At 41.8% G+C, this 16,259-nt stretch overlaps 2 protein-coding genes across 4 annotated transcripts in view; one reads left to right on the forward strand and one right to left on the reverse strand.

Moving 5' to 3' along the window:
- LOC140463845 (splicing factor U2AF 65 kDa subunit-like) overlaps window positions 1-4,614 on the reverse strand; it is a 55,460-nt gene extending 50,846 nt beyond the window's left edge. For 2 of the 3 annotated variants that reach the window (XM_072558247.1, XM_072558246.1), the window contains exon 1: window positions 4,376-4,614. In XM_072558247.1, the coding sequence (XP_072414348.1) occupies window positions 4,376-4,424 (49 nt within the window). In that variant the 5' untranslated portion in view covers window positions 4,425-4,614. The remainder of the gene's footprint in view (window positions 1-4,375) is intronic. The other variant, XM_072558248.1, reaches the window with a different exon arrangement.
- Window positions 4,233-16,259, forward strand: part of dhrs7cb (dehydrogenase/reductase (SDR family) member 7Cb) — a 61,310-nt gene continuing 49,283 nt past the window's right edge. Inside the window, exon 1 of the mRNA XM_072558250.1 lies at window positions 4,233-4,360. The gene's annotated coding sequence lies outside the window, so the exon portion shown is untranslated. The remainder of the gene's footprint in view (window positions 4,361-16,259) is intronic.

Genomic DNA, 16,259 nt, shown 5'->3' on the forward strand with positions numbered 1-16,259 from the left:
AAATTATCCTTCTGCTTATTAAGTTCAACTTAACTGATTCTTCCCAGGTCTTTCCTGTGAACTACGAAGCCTTCCATGAACACATTTGGAATTGAGAAGCTTACAATTTCTCCACTTCTAATAATGCAGATTTCTAACCAAGCATTCCTGGTTTTGTTTGTGAAACATCCAAACTTACCTACTGGGGTAACAGCTTTCCCTGAACTGTCCTATACTCCTATCTAGGAGAGAAAGTATATTTGCTGCTGAGCCACTCAGGCCTCCTCTACACTACCTACATTTTTCAGTGTTTGACTTTTCCAAGCGAAAATTAATCCTCGATTATCCATTAACAAGTTAATAGCCTTAAATGCTTACATTAATCGTAAAAACAATTTCTATTAGCAGTCCAGGGTGGGGGCAGTCTCTGCTCTGATACAAGTCACTGTGGAGGGGGAACTGTCAGATCTAGTTTCTTCCCCCATATAACCCTGCACAAACAACTATTCTAATACTGCCACTATCTTAAAATCCAAACTCAAATTATTTATATTATGGAAAAATATATATATACAAAATCACAAAGGAGTCACAAAACTAAAGATGATGTCTGTTTGTACAGTGGTTAGAAGGTATAATTCTATGCTACCAATCACTAAAACTTGGAATATTACAAAAGCAGTAAGGGACCAGGTGTCTTGAAGAGTCACCCAATCTGCTTTGCTACTGTACATAGAGGTGTACAGCATGGGAATTCATTAGCTATAAACCAGAAATTTGCACATTGACAAAGACATAACCTGTTGGATGGTAATATTCAAGTCTTCTTTTTGGAATACCAATATTCATGGATTTTGTGGCCTTGATGACATTGTTAATAATGAAAATTGTTATCGCTATACTATGCAATAGTCTAAATGTAGAATACCTAGTCTTCATTCATGGTATTTCCTGCCTTTACAGTCACCTGATCCACAGTACATTGCCATCCAATCCAAGGTCAGAGTTTTTGTTGGGGGGAAGCAGAGAAAAATATCAAGAGAATGAAATGTCAACCCTTGTTACGTTGTGGTATGCTATGTTTCTGTGGATTCATTTTTTAAATAGGACTCTAGCTTCTATAGTTGTGTGCAGTCCTATGATTCAATGCAACATGGCAATTGTAAACAGTGATCTGAAATTTGGATAAAACAAAAGAACTGTGGATGGAGAACTGAAACGAAAACAGAAATTGTTGGTGAAACTCAGCAGGTCTGGCAGCACCTTTGGGGAAGAAAGCAGAGATAACATTTTGAGTCCAATGACTGAGTCTCTAGACTTGAGATACTAACTCTGTTCTCTCCTTGCAGATGCTGCCAGACCTGTTGAATTTCACGAGCAATTTCTGCTTTTGTTCATATCTGAAATTTGGAGTCCTACTTGAATATTCAAAATTTACCTTTCATTTTAACGTGTCGCTTTTAATTCTGCTTAGGTCTATTAAAAAAAACCTGAAATTGCTCATACTTGAGGTCTTCTCTCCAATCTACACAGTCAAACCCTGAACTCTACTAATAAGGTAAAAGTAACTTTTTGACAATAAGTAGCTGGACTGCAAACCTTATTAATGTTAAATATTTAAACTTACTTTGTGATTTGATGCGAAGCTTTTCACAAGACAGTTTTTGGTTCAAAACAGTTATAACATTTATAGTTGCTAACTTTACATTTGCCTTAATATTAATCCTTAATTGTTTGTCATGGGAATATGGCTCAAATTATATATAAAAAATACTGCTACTAGGCTTTCAAGTTTCTTTGGATTGCCTGTTGGGTTTCTTCTATGTTAGGTAAATGACTACTCCAGTTTAGATCAATATCAGTGAATGAAAATCTACAAATATGGCCATCTCCAACAAAATAGAATCTAATCATTCCTCTTGGTATTCATTAGCATTACTATTGCTGAATCCTCGCTATCAACATCCTGGAGATCATCACTAAAAAAAAAACAAAACCACAGACCATCCAATAAATATTGTGACTACAACAGCAAGTCAAAGTCTGAGAATTCTGCAATGGGTAATTCACACTCTCCGTAGCCTGACTGCCATGTAAGCCAGGTGTGTGATGGAATGCTTTCCATTGCTTGAACAAATACCATTCCAACACTGTCCAGGATAGACCAGGCCATTTGAAGCACTATATTCATCAAATGTTCACTCCTTGCACCAATGTATAGTGACAGCAGCAGGAACCATTTACAAGATGCACTGCAACCACTCACCATGTCTCCTTTGACAGTACCTTCCATATTCTCAAATTCTAGCACTAATGAGGACAAAAGAAGCAGATGCCTAGGAAATCTCCAATCAGCAAGTTTTCTTCCAAGTCAGGATGCTGAGAGAGACTTGAAATTATAACACTATTCTTTCATGTGTGCTGGGTTAAAGTCCTGGAATTCACTTCCACAAAGTATGGGCTGTAGCAGTTAAAAAAGAAGTTCATGACCATGGGCAATAAATGCTACCCTAGCTGTTCACATCCCACCACTTAATATATTTTTTTAAGAAACACATGCTTAAAAAAATCCAAAACTATACCTGAACAAAATTTGTGTGTGTCAAGTGAAACTTATATTTAAACAGCTAGTTCACAGATTCACATTAACAGTAAAAATAATCACAATCAAATTGTAAATCACACATAACAATTCTTTCATAAATATTCAAACAAGACAGGAAATCAAGGTTTCCAGTGGTACTAAATCTGTGAGACAAACTTGCCCAATAATAATTCTAATTTCCTATCTGCATAAAATCTGATCAAAACCACATTATCAAGGGTATGCAACAATGTTGAGTTTCAATATACTTATAAGAAATATAAATTAGTTTCTCAAGTGAAATGAGACTAAATAGTATAATCCGTAATGTCATACACTGAAACCTACATTGGCTAATGGGGTGTATAATCAAATAAAATTCATCTACTTAATATGGGAAGGACAGAGTGAAATTGAAGGAAAATCCTGGTATAATTTTTATAAGGATTAGCAATCTCTTCAGGCAATACGCTTCATCTTGTATTGCTCTACAGAGTATGTACATATTTCATAAAATGCATGAGTTGGTAAAAACTAAATGATCCGAAGGATCCAAGTTACTAGATTTTAGCACATGTTTGCAGTTTTCAGCTATTCAAACAGCAGGAGGCAACAGCAGCAGGTTCTAACCAGTTATACAAAATTCAGTTAAGTTTGCCCTCAAAACAGTGGTACTACCAGATACTAAGATATTGTTTGTTCATAAAAACTCAAAAAATGCTTAAATATTCAGAGATAAATAAATTCAGAAAAGTTTGGTCTTCACACAATCAAAAGTACATACATGTAGCCTGCAGGTTGTGGAGAGGTTCTATTCCTGTGTCTAATTTGTACGTAAGGTGGAACACAATGCAGGACAATATAAAGCAGTCATGCATATGAAAATTTCTTGTACTTATGTCAGATCTTTAAAATTATACCCTGTATTGGATTGCATTCATAAGTATGAATGTTTGTAAATTGGACATTCATAAATCAGCAGCTCTCTGGAGTAAATTAATTACATTTGACTGGAAGAAACATAATTCAATTTATTACATTTAAAAACTGATTTGATCATTTCAAACAAATTGTAAACACAAGAGGATAAAAATATTTTAAAATAAAAATATATAGTCAAATCCACATCTGTCATCACTTCAAGTACTCCGCTAAAACAGTAATCACCCAAGTTATATACATACAAGGTTTTGGCAAAAACAAATCCAAGTACTCATTTTGGACCACAGATGGACTGTTTCCCCTGGGTAGATCTCCCTTTGGTTCCTCAAAGGCACAACTCTTCCTTCTCTTACCATTTTGCTATTTATATCCCAACAGTAGACTTTTGGATGGTTGGTAATCAGTGGGGGCAGGGCAGAGGGGTGTGTGTGAAGGGAAGGAACAATGGGGTCAAAGGGGGAAATCAGGGAAGGGGTTGAAATGTAGAGGACAGTGTTTAAATGGGTTGAATGGCGACTGGGGGGGGGGGGGAGGGGAATTTTGCATATGTACTGCATGTGGGATGAGGGATGAGGGGTCAGTCTGCAGAGGGGCTGAAATGGAAGAGGGGATGCCTAGTATCCAGAGGGGCTGAATGGCCTTCTTCCGGTCAGCAGTGTCGGTTAAACAGACACTGAGGTTGCGCAGTGCTCTCCGCCGCCGCTTATTTGGTGACGGGGAAACCAGTTTTAAATTAACTCTTGAAAAGGCGGATGGTTGTGACTCGACTCCGCAGCAGGGCCGACGGCGTTGGGATGACGGGGCAGTGCTGGAGTCCTTCATATATTTAAAAAAAAACCGAAAAAGCCTGGTCCGGTAGGCCCAGCTCACCTTGTCGGTTCTCGTGCAACTGTTTCTCGAATTCGTCAAAGTCTGACATTTGTGTCTGTGTGAATCTTTACGATGTTTTTCAAAAGGAAAGTAGGCGAAACTTTTTTTTAAAAAAAAATAATCGAAGGTTGTTTCTGAATTGTGCGCCCACGCCGTTCCCTCGTCCACCGTTAAAAACGGTGCCGCAGCGCGCCCCTACACTCGGGCTCACACTCCGCACAATGGCCGCTTCACCCGCGGCTTCCGGATGGCGCTCTCCTCCACCCCTCCCCCAACTCCGGGTCCGGCCCCTGACTGACAGCTCAGTTAGCCATTCGCTACCCGGGCTAGCCGCAGGCGGACGAATCGTTGCGGCGACGTGGGGCGGGACTATAGCGGTCGCGTTGTGTCGCGGAGGTACGGTGCGCGCAGAGCGACAAACGTCGTGGGGGAGCCTCGACGGATGTCGTTCCCTTTGCTCCTCGACATGACCCAATGACAGTAACAGGCAACATTGAAAGTAAACATTCTCCAGCTTTCACCCAGTAAGGTGTAAATGGTTTTCAGGCCTACATTTGCATTTTTGTTTCTATTCGTTTTGCATTAGTTCTTCGCCTGCTAGCCAGACCCTGCGATCTGTTCTTGTTGAGTGGTTTCTGAGATGGCTGATGAATCCAATGGACAATCTCCAGACTCTGCCACAGGAAGGGCAAATGGGGCTTGAAGGACAGCCACCTAGAATACAGGGACAAAGTTACATACTTTCTGTATGCTCCCAGTGCAGTCTCTTAATCTGTATGATGCCTTCTCAAATAAACTTTCCCCTTTGGTCATGCCAGCAGCTCCCAGATGTTTCCTTTCTTTACAGATGCTTAGAGGGCCTCCCTAAAGCCTATGGGACTCTCCTGATGTAACTGAGTTCTAAGTAGAATGTAGCCAGATGTATTATCTCAAAATAATATTCTCCCATTGGACCAGATTTGAAGACGAGCAACACAAGAGACCTTTTAAATGTACCAACTGAAGATAAATAAGGAGCTTACTGTTCTATTTCTAATTATCCTGATATTGTGTGTTTCTATTTTTAAACTTGTCTATCTTTATACTTTTCTGAACATAATATAAATACAAATAAATGTAATCATTTTGTACCACCTCACAAAGTCAAGATCTAGTTCTCATGTATCGAGGGTGACTCAAACACTACAGTCCATCTAAATCTGGGTAAGAATACTCAGTTTTTGTTAGTGGGCAAGAAGAAAAATTGTTGAAACAAAGAGTTTACTTGAGCTTTTCATCTTGTAAATCAGGACAAAAAAATGCCAAATTTCAAAGAAGCATACAGTTTGTACAAGAGAAAAGATGCTAAATGATTGGCAAGTTGACTCTGATTGCTTGGGGTATTGCCCTGAAGAAAGCTATGGGGAACTACATGGGCTCCTCAAAATGACATAAAATTTGAGGATAGTCCTTTTTCTGTAAAGTATGGTCCCTGCATGTGCATGCATGTCACTTATCACAGTACAAATCAGATATTTCACAAACTAAACTGATTATTTTAAGCTATGCTAATGCAGATATTAGCATACTATATTTAACAAGTGTTATAGAGTCATCGAGCTGTACAGCATCGAAACAGACCCTTCGGTCCAATTTGTCCATGCCAATCAAATATTGTAAGTTAATCCAGTCCCATTTGCCAGCACTTGGCTCCTTCTAAACCCTTCCTATTCATATACCCAACCAGATTTCTTTTAAATGTTGTAATTGTACCAGCCTCCACCACTTCCTCTGGCAGCTCATTCTATACACACCTCACCCTTTGCATGAAAAATGTTGACCCTTAAGTCCCTTTTAAATCTTTCCCCTCTCGTGCCCTCAATGGACTCCCTTGGCTATTAACCTTACCCATGCCCTTCATGAATTTATAAACCTCTATAAGGTCATCCCTCAGTTTATGATGCTCCAGGGAAATTAGCCCTAGTCTATTCAGCCTATCCCTATAGTTTGAACACTGGCAACATGCTTGTAAATCTTGTCTGAACCATTTCACAACATCCTTCCTAAAGCAGGGAGAACAGAATTGAATGCAGTATTCCAAAAGTGGCCTCACCAATGTCCTATACAGCCACAACATTACCTCCCCACTCCTACACTCAATGCACTGGCCAATAAATGTGTGCATACACTAAAGTTGGTAGAGTAGTGGACAGTTTGGAAGAATGTTACAGGTTGCAGGGGACTTGGATAGACAGCAGAATTGGGCTGAGAGGTGGCAAATGGAGTTCAATGCACCTAAATGTGAGATGACACACTTTGGAAAGAATAACAGGAAGGCAGAGTACTGGGTCAATGCAAAGACTCTTGGTAGTGTGGATGTGCAGAGGGATCTTGGAATCCATGTACATAGATCCCTGAAAGTTGCCATCCAGGTGGATAGTGCTGTTAAGAAGGCATATGGTGTGTTAGGTTTCATTCGTAGAGGGATTGAGTTCCAAAGCTGCAATACCATGCTGCAACTATACAAAACGCTACTGCGGCCACACTTGGAATATTGTGTACAGTTCTGGTCCCCATATTTCGGGAAGGATGTGGAAGCATTGGAAAAGGTGCAGAGGAGATTTACCAGGATGTTGCCTGGTCTGGAGGGCAGATCTAATAAAGAAAGGCTGAAAGACTTGGATCTGTTCTCATTGAAAAGAAGAAGGCTAAGAGGGGATTTGATAGAGACATACAAGATGATCAGAGGATTAGATAGGGTAGACAGTGAAAGTCTTTTTCTGAGGATGATAACGTCAGCTTGTACGAGGGGGCATAACTACAAATTGAGGGGTAATAGATTTAGGACAGATGTCAGAGGCAGGTTCTTTAAGCAGAGAGTGGTAAGGGCGTGGAATGCCCTACCTGCTAATGTAGTCAACTCAGCCACATTAGGGAGATTTAAACAATCCTTAGATAAGCACATGGATGATGATGGGATAGTGTAGGGGGACGAGCTGAGAATAGTTCACAGGTCAGCGCAACATTAAGGGCCGAAAGGTCTGTTCTGCGTTGAATTGTTCTATGTTCTATGTTCTATACCAAATGCCTTCTTTCACTATCCTAACTACCTGCGACTTTCAAGGAACTATGAACTTACACTCCAAGTTCTCTTTGTTCAGCAGCACTCCCCAGGACCTTACCATTAAGTGTATAAGTCCTGCCCTGATTTGCCTTTCCAAAATGCAGCACCTCACATTTATTCAGATTAAACTGCATCCGCCACTCCTTGGTGCATTGGCCTATCTGATCAAGGTTCCATTGTATACTGAGGTAACCTTCTTCGCTGTCCACTACACCTCCAATTTTGGTGTTATCTACAAACTTACTAACCATATGTTCTATGTTCACATCCAAATCATTTATAGAAATGACAAAAAGCAATGGGCCCAGCATTGATCCTTTGGCATACCACTGGTCACAATCTGAAAAGCACCCCTCCACCACCTTGCTCTTGTCTTCTACATTCGAGCCAGTTCTGTATCCAAATGGCTAGTTGTGCCTGTATTGCATGTGATCTAACCTTACTAACCAGTCTACCATGGGTAATCTTATTGAATGTCTTACTGAAGTCCATATAGATCACGTCCACTGGTCTGCTCTCATCAAACCTCTTTGTTACTTCTTAAAAAAAATTCAATCAAGTTAGTGAAGCACGATTTTCCATACACAAAGCCATTGTTCAATGCAGAATCACATCTCACAGTGGATGTTTTGTTTTGGTGTTTGTAAATGTGAGCTTTTTAAGAATGTCTGTCTTCTGCCTATTATGAGCAACTGAAGCTAGATGTTATTTGATTTGATCATCCAGTCATTGGTTTGTATGGCCTCAGTACTTGGTATTGCAATGACACTGAAACTCATACATAACATTACTCAACTGTGTGTTATGCAGAGTGTCCTTTTGAATTGATGGAACATTCTTAAACCAAACATACCATTTATGTTGCCAATCTGCAGCATAAAATGGCTTTCTTAACCTATTGTCCAATGTTTTGAGATAATTTGCTTTTCCATGGTAAGTTGAGTTGGTGCTATTCAGTTCTGGAAGTGGTGACCTTTGACCCATTTGTTTGTGTCATCCACAACAATGGAACCACAACAAATGATCCGATTAGGATAACCATTGTCCTACAAGATATCTTTGACATGTTTCATTTCTGCATCAAGCTTGCATGGTAAGAAAATGTCTAGGGCCCCATTCATAAGATTACTAATCAAGCCAAATATATAGCATGTGAAATTTACAAATCTCAAATGTATCTATTCACAAATCAAGGTAGATTTATGATAAAGGATTATGTAGGAACTTGGTTAGACTGCACCTCTGCTACTGTGTTTAGCTGTAGTTTCCTAATGTTATTGAGGTAGTGCAAATAAAAATCACTAGACTTGGTCCCAGGATGGTGGGTCCATGCTTCAAGGAGAGGCAAACTGGCACTGTATGCTCTGGAGCTTTGATCTCACACAAAAGACTTAAAGAGATAAACAAGATAAATGCAAAGACTGTCTGTATGGAGTTTGTATACTTTCCCTGTGTCTGTGTGGGTTTCCTCCAAGTACTCTGGTTTCCTCCCTCAGTCCAAAGGTTTGCAGAGTAGGTGGATTGGCCCTTAGGTCCCTTTCAAATATGTGAATGATATCTTCCACACCTTAGAGAATTACTACTGTTTAAACTAACTTATATGTGTTGCTTTTTCGTGGGTATGCTTTGAGATAGATATAAATTAAGTAAATTGCAGCTAGTGCATCGAGCAATGCCAAATTTCAGAGTTGACAGTATCATCTGCCATGTAAAAATATGTTATTTATTTGTTCATGGGATGTGGGCATCGCTGCTGTGCTACCATATATTACATATCCTTAATCACCCAGAAGAAGCTGCTGGTAAACTGCCTTCTTGAACTGTGGCAGTCTTTGAGATGTAGGAACATCCACAGTGCTGTTAGGGAAGACGTTCCAGGATTTTGTTCCAACAATAGTAAGGGAATAGCGTTATTGTTCCAAGTCACTATGGTAAATGTCCTGGATGGGAATTTGCAGCTGGTCCCATGTGTCTGCCGGCCTTGTCCTTCTAAGTGGTAGAATTTGTGGATTTGGAAGGTGCTGCTAAAGGAGCCTTAATGAGATGTTGCCATGCGTCTTGTAGATGATGTCAGGTAGATGCTGCCCTTGTGTGTCAGTGGTGAAGGGAGCGGATGGGAAGCCAAGGGGGCTGCTTTGACTTGAACGGTATCAAGCTTCTTGAGTGTTTTTGGATCTGCACTCATCCAAACAAGTGGAGAATGTTCTATTAAATGGGGAGTCAGGAGGTGAGTTATGTGCTGTGGATTCCTAGCCTCTGATCTGTAGTTATAGGCATGGTATTAATATCACTACACATGTACATTCCTGGCCATTGGTATCCTTTAGGATATTGATACTAGGGGATTCAATGATGGTAATACCATTGAACATCGAGGATTATTAGTTAGATTCTCTCTTTTAGGGGATGGTCATTGCCTGACACTTGTATGGCATTTATTTGTGAAAGAAACCCATTTTACCAGAGTGGCAAGGAGAGAAGGAGTGGTGAAGTGAGGGCTGTTGGGAAGGATGAGTTTTCCTGCATTAAAAGGGACTTACCTCGGTAGTTGGGCCTCCATTTGCTGAGAGGTGCGAGGGAGGAGCGAAGGACTTCTGGGAGGTCATATATTTGTGTGGTTGCGTTACCCAAAACACTACTCGGATAGTGTCTCCCACCCAGCCTCCTCCTCTAACCAAAATAAATGTGCACCAGATTGGTAAGGTAATGAGTTTATTTTTTATTCCTTATTTTTTCAACAGTCTCTTTGGGAATTTAGAATAGTGGGAATGGAGGTTAGGGCAGTTGAATGTTCCTCCTGCAGAATGTGGACACCACTAGTGTCCCTGCTGACTACATCTGTGTGGAAGTGCACCCAACTCCAGCTCCTCGAAAACTGCATTAGGGAACTGGAGCTGGATGAACTTCAGATCATTCGGGAGGCAGAGGGAGTTATTGAGAGGAGTTACAGGGAGGTAGTCACTCCTCAGGTACAAGAAAAAGGCAGATGGGTTACAGTCAGGGGACGGAAAGGGAACCAGCAGGCAGTGCAGGGATCCCCTGTGGCCATTCCCCTCAACAATAAGTATACCGTTTTGGATACTGTTGCGGGGGGACGACTTACCAGGGGAAAGCAATGGGGCACAGGGCTCTGGCACAGAGTCTGTCCCTGCTGCTCAGAAGGGAAGGGGAAGAGGAGCAGAGCAGTAGTCATTGGGGACTCCATAGTTAGGGGGACAGCTCGGAGATTCTGTCGGGACGAGAGAGACTCACAGTTGGTGTGTTGCCTCCCAGGTGCCAGAGTTCGTGATGTCTCTGATCATGTTTTTGGGATCCTTAAGGGGGAGGGGGAGCAGTCCCAAGTCGTGGTCCACATAGGCTCCAACGAGATAGGTAGGAAGAGAGATGGGGATTTAAGGGAGCTAGGGTGGAAGCTTAGAACTAGGACGAACAGAGTTGTTGTCTCTGGTTTGTTGCCCGTGCCACGTGCTAATAAGGCAAGGAATAGTGAGAGAGGGGAGTTGAACACGTGGCTACAGGGATGGTGCAGGAGGGAGGGTTTTGGATTCTTGGATAATTGGGGCTCTTTCTGGGGTAGGTGGGACCTCTACAAGCAGGATGAACCAGAGGGGTACCAATATCCTGGGGGGGAAATTCGCTAAGACTATTGGGATGGGTTTAAACTAATCCAGCAGGGGGATGGGGACCAAAATTGTAGTTTGAGTATAGAAAAGGTTGAGAGTAGGGAGGTCTGAAATCAAGTTTCAGGGATGCAAGATGGCACCGGCAAGCAAGAAGTTGGTTTGAAGTGTGTCTACTTCAACGCCAGGAGCATCCGGAATAAGGTGGGTAAACTTGCAGCACGGGTTGATACCTGGGACTTCGATGTTGTGGCCATTTCAGAGACATGGATAGAGCAGGGACAGGAATGGTTGTTGCAGGTTCCAGGATTTAGATGTTTCAGTAAGAACAGAGAAGATGGTAAAAGAGGGCGGGGGTGTGGCATTGTTGGTCAAGGACAGTACTACAGTTGCAGAAAGGATGTTTGGGGACTCGTCAACTGAGGTAGTATGGGCTGAGGTTAGAAACAGGAAAGGAGAGGTCACCCTGTTGGGAGTTTTCTATAGGCCTCCGAATAGTTCCAGAGATGTAGAGGAAAGAATAGCAAAGATGATTCTCGATAGGAGTGAGAGAGACAGGGTAGTTGTCATGGGGGACTTCAACTTTCCAAATATTGACTGGGAACTCTATAGTATGAGTACTATAGATGGGTCAGTTTTTGTCCAGTGTGTGCAGGAGGGCTTCCTGACAGAGTATGTATACAGGCCAACTAGGGGTAAAGCCACATTAGATTTGGTACTGGGTAATGAGCTGGCCAGGTGTTAGACTTGGAAGTAGGTGAGCACTTTGGTGATAACGATCACAATTCTGTTATGTTTACTTTAGTGATAGAAAGGGATAGGTGTATACCACTGGGCAAGAGTTACAGCTGGGGGAAAGGCAATTACGATGCGATTTGGCAATTTAGGAAGCATAGTATGGGGAAGGAAACTGCAGGGGATGGGCACATTAGAGATGTGGAGCTTATTCAAGGAAAAGCTCCTGTGTGTCCTAGATAAGTATGTACCTGTCAGGCAGGGAGGAAGCTGTAGAGCGCGGGAGCCGTGGTTTACGAAGGAAGTGGAATCTCTGGTCAAGAGGAAGAAGAAGGCTTATGTTAGGATGAGATGTGAAGGCTCAGTTAGGGCACTTGAGGGTTACAAGGTAGCCAGGAAAGACCTAAAGAGAGAGCTCAGAAGAGCCAGGAGGAGACATGAGAAGTTGTTGACGGATAGGATCAGGGTGAACCCGAAGGCTTTCTATAGGTATTTAAGGAATAAAAGAATGACGAGAGTAAGTTTAGGGCCAATCAAAGATAGTAGTGGAAAGTTGTGTGTGGAGTCAGAGGAGATAGGGGAAGCACTTAATTAATACTTTTCGACAGTATTCACTCTAGAAAATGACAATGTTGTCAAGGAGAATACTGAGATACAGGCTACTAGACTAAGTGTGGTTGAGGTTAACAAGGAAGAGGCATTAGAAATCCTGCAGAGTGTGAAAATAGATAAGTCCTTTGGGCCGGATGGGATTTATCCTAGGATCCTCTGGGAAGCCAGGGAGGAGATTGCTGAGCCTGTAGCATTGATCTTTAAATCATCATTGTCTACAGGGATAGTGCCAGAAGACTGATAGCAATCTGGTAGCAAGTGTGGTTCCCCTGTTCAAGAAGCGGAGTAGAAACAACCCTGGTAATTATAGACCAGTGAGCCTTACTTCAGTTGTTGGTAAAATGTTGGAAAAGGTTATAAGAGATAAGATTTATAATCATCTAGAAAAGAATAATTTGATTAGGGATAGTCAGCACGGTTTTGTGAAGGGTAGGTCGTGTCTCACAAACCTTATTGAGTTCTTTGAGAAGGTGACCAAACAGGTAGATGAGAGTAAACCAGTTGATGTGGTGTATATGCATTTCAGCAAGGCGTTTGATAAGGTTCCCCACAGTAGGCTATTGTACAAAATGCAGAAGAATGGGATTGTGGGAGATTTCGCAATTTGGATCAGTAATTGGCTTACTGAAAGAAGACAGAGGGTGGTGGTTGATGGGAAATGTTCATCCTGGAGTCCAGTTACCAGTGGTGTACTATAAGGGTTGGTGTTGGGTCCATTGCTGTTCGTCATTTTTATAAACGACCATAGAAGGGTGGGTTAGTAAATTTGCAGACGACACTAAGGTCGGTGGAATTGTGGATAGTGACGAAGGATATTGTAGGTTACAGAGAGACATAGATAAGCTGCAGAGCTGTGCTGAGAGGTGGCAAATGGAGTTTAATGCGGACAAGTGTGAGGTGATTCACTTTGGTCGGAGTAACTGGAATGCAAAGTACTGGGCTAATGGTAAGATTCTTGGTAGTGTAGATGTGCAGAGAGATCTCAGTGTCCAGGTACACAGATCCTTGAAATTTGCCACCCAAGTTGACAGGGTTGTTAAGAAGGCATGCAGTGTTTTAGCTTTTATTAATAGAGGGATCAAGTTCCAGAACCATGAGGTTATGCTACAGCTGTATAAAATTCTGGTGCGGCCGTGCTTGGAGTATTGTGTACAGTTCTAGTCACCGCATTATAAGAAGGATGTGGAAGCTTTGGAAAGGGTGCAGAGGGGATTTATTAGGATGTTGCCTGGTATGGAGGAAGGTCTTACGAGGAAAGGCTGAGGGACTTGAGGCTGTTTTTGTTAGAGAGAAGAAGGTTGAGAGGTGACTTAATAGAGACATATAAGATAATCAGAAGGTTAGATAGGGTGGACAGGAAGAGCCTTTTTCCAAGTATGGTGATGGTGAGCATGAGGGGGCATAGCTTTAAATTGAGGGGTGATAGATATAGGACAGATGTCAGAGGTAGTTTCTTTACTCAGAGAGTAGTAAGGGCATGGAATGCTTTGCCTGCAACAATAGTAGATTCGCCAACTTTAAGTACATTTAAGTCGTCATTGGACAAGCATATGGGCATACATAGAATAGTGTAGATTAGATGGGCTTCAGATTGGTATGACAGGTTGGCGCAACATCGAGGGCCGAAGGGCCTGTACTGTGATGTAATGTTCTATGTTCAATAAAGCATTTATTCAATAAAACAGACAATTTTTGTTTACAGAAGTTAGGTCTGAAAATGTTGAAGATGACTTGTTGTGGTGTTTTATTGTGTAAATATTTTCCAGTTATCTTAAAAGAAGTGTCTAGTGAGATAGTTAATGTTTTAATTTTCCAAAACTCCCTTTTATTCAGGGCAATTCCCATTAGATTGACAGAAAGTGAATATAACCCCTTTATTCAAAAAGTAACTAATCAATTGGAGTTATTTGAGAAGGTAATATAAGCTGTAGATAAAAGGGATTTGGTAGATTTACTGTACTTAGATTTCCAGAAGTAGCAGTACATCAAATGTTATTGAGGAAGATAAAAGATGTAGCAGGTAGCATATTGGCATGAATGACTAACAAGAAGTAGAGTAGGAATAAACTTGTTTTTTAGGTTGGCAGGGGGTACTGAGTATTGTGCCATAAGAATCATTGCTGGGATCCCAACTGTTTACAATTATTCAAATGGCATTTTAAATTGATATAAATGACAGGCAACACAGTGGCTCAGTGGTTAGTACGGCTGCCTCATAGCACCAGGGACCTGGGTTTGATTTCAGCTTTGGACAAATAAATATCCTAGAGGATAGCAATGACCAGAAATGTACATGTCTAATGCCCTGGATGAGAATTTGCAGGTAGTCCCATGTATCTGCCAGCCTTGTGGAGTTTGCACATTCTCCCTGTGTCTGCGTTTCCTCAGGCTACTCCAGTTTTCTCCCACTGTCCAAAGATGTGCAGGCTATGTGAATTATCCATGGGCAATGCAGGGTTACAGGTATAGGATAGAATTGTGTGTTTGGGTGGGATGCTCTTTGGAGGGTCAGTGTAGATTCAATGGGTCAAATGGCTTACTTTCACATTGTTGGGATTAGTGAGTTTTGAGAAGATTTGTAGCTCAGGTTGAGGTTCTGGATGTAAGTTTGCTCGCTGAGCTGGAAGGTTCATTTTCAGATATTTCATCACCATACTTGACAACATCATCAGTGAGCCTCCAGTGAAGCACCTGCTTTCTATTTATGTGTTTAGGTTTCTTTGGGTTGGTGATGTCATTTCCTGTCATGATGTTATTACCTGTTCCTTTTCTTAGAGAGTAGTAAATGGGGCCCACGTTGATGTGTTTGTTGAAAGAGTTCCAGTTTGAATGCCATGCTTCTAGGGATTCACATGCGTGTCTCTGTTTGGCTTGTCCTAGGATGGATGTATTGTCTCAGTCAAGTGGTGTCCTTCCTCATCTGTATGTAAAGATACTAGTGAGAGTGGGTCATGTCTTTTCTTGTGGCTAGTTAATGTTCCTGTATCCTGGTGGCTAGTTTTCTGCCTGTTTGTCCAATGCAGTGCTTGTTACAGTTCTTACAAGGTATTTTGAAAATGACGTTTGTTTTGCTTGTTGTTTGTGTGGGGTCTTTTAAGTTCATTAGCTGCTGTTTCAATGTGTTGGTAGGTTTGTGGGCTACCATGAAGCCAAGGGGTCTGATTAGTCTGGCAGTCATTTCCGAGATGTCTTTGATGTAGGGGAGAGTGGCTACGGTTTTTGTACATGTTTTGTCTGCTTCTTTGGTTTTGTTGCTGAGAAATTTAGATTTAGATTTAGATTACTTTAGATTTAGATTACTTACAGTGTGGAAACAGGCCCTTCGGCCCAACAAGTCCACACCGCCCCGCCGAAGCGTAACCCACCCATACCCCTACATCTACATCTACATTTACCCCTTACCTAACACTATGGGCAATTTAGCATGGCCAATTCACCTGACCTGCACATCTTTGGACTGTGGGAGGAAACCGGAGCACCCGTAGGAAACCCACGCAGACACGGGGAGAACGTGCAAACTCCACACAGTCAGTCGCCTGAGGCGGGAATTGAACCCGGGTCTCAGGCGCTGTGAGGCAGCAGTGCTAACCACTGTGCCACCGTGCCACCCACAGTGGACTGTGTTCATTGTGTACCCGTTCTTTTTGAATACATTGTAGAGGTGATTTTCCTTTGCTCTGCGCAGTTCCCCTGTGCTGCAGTGTATGGTGGCTTGTTGAAATAATGTTCTAATGCAGCTTTGTTTGTGAGTGTTGGGATGATTGCTTCTGTTGTTCAGTATTTGGTCCGTATGTGTTATTTTCCTGTAGACGCT

This window comes from Chiloscyllium punctatum, chromosome 39 (assembly GCF_047496795.1).
Source record: "Chiloscyllium punctatum isolate Juve2018m chromosome 39, sChiPun1.3, whole genome shotgun sequence".
In the NCBI taxonomy this organism is placed as follows: domain Eukaryota; kingdom Metazoa; phylum Chordata; class Chondrichthyes; order Orectolobiformes; family Hemiscylliidae; genus Chiloscyllium; species Chiloscyllium punctatum.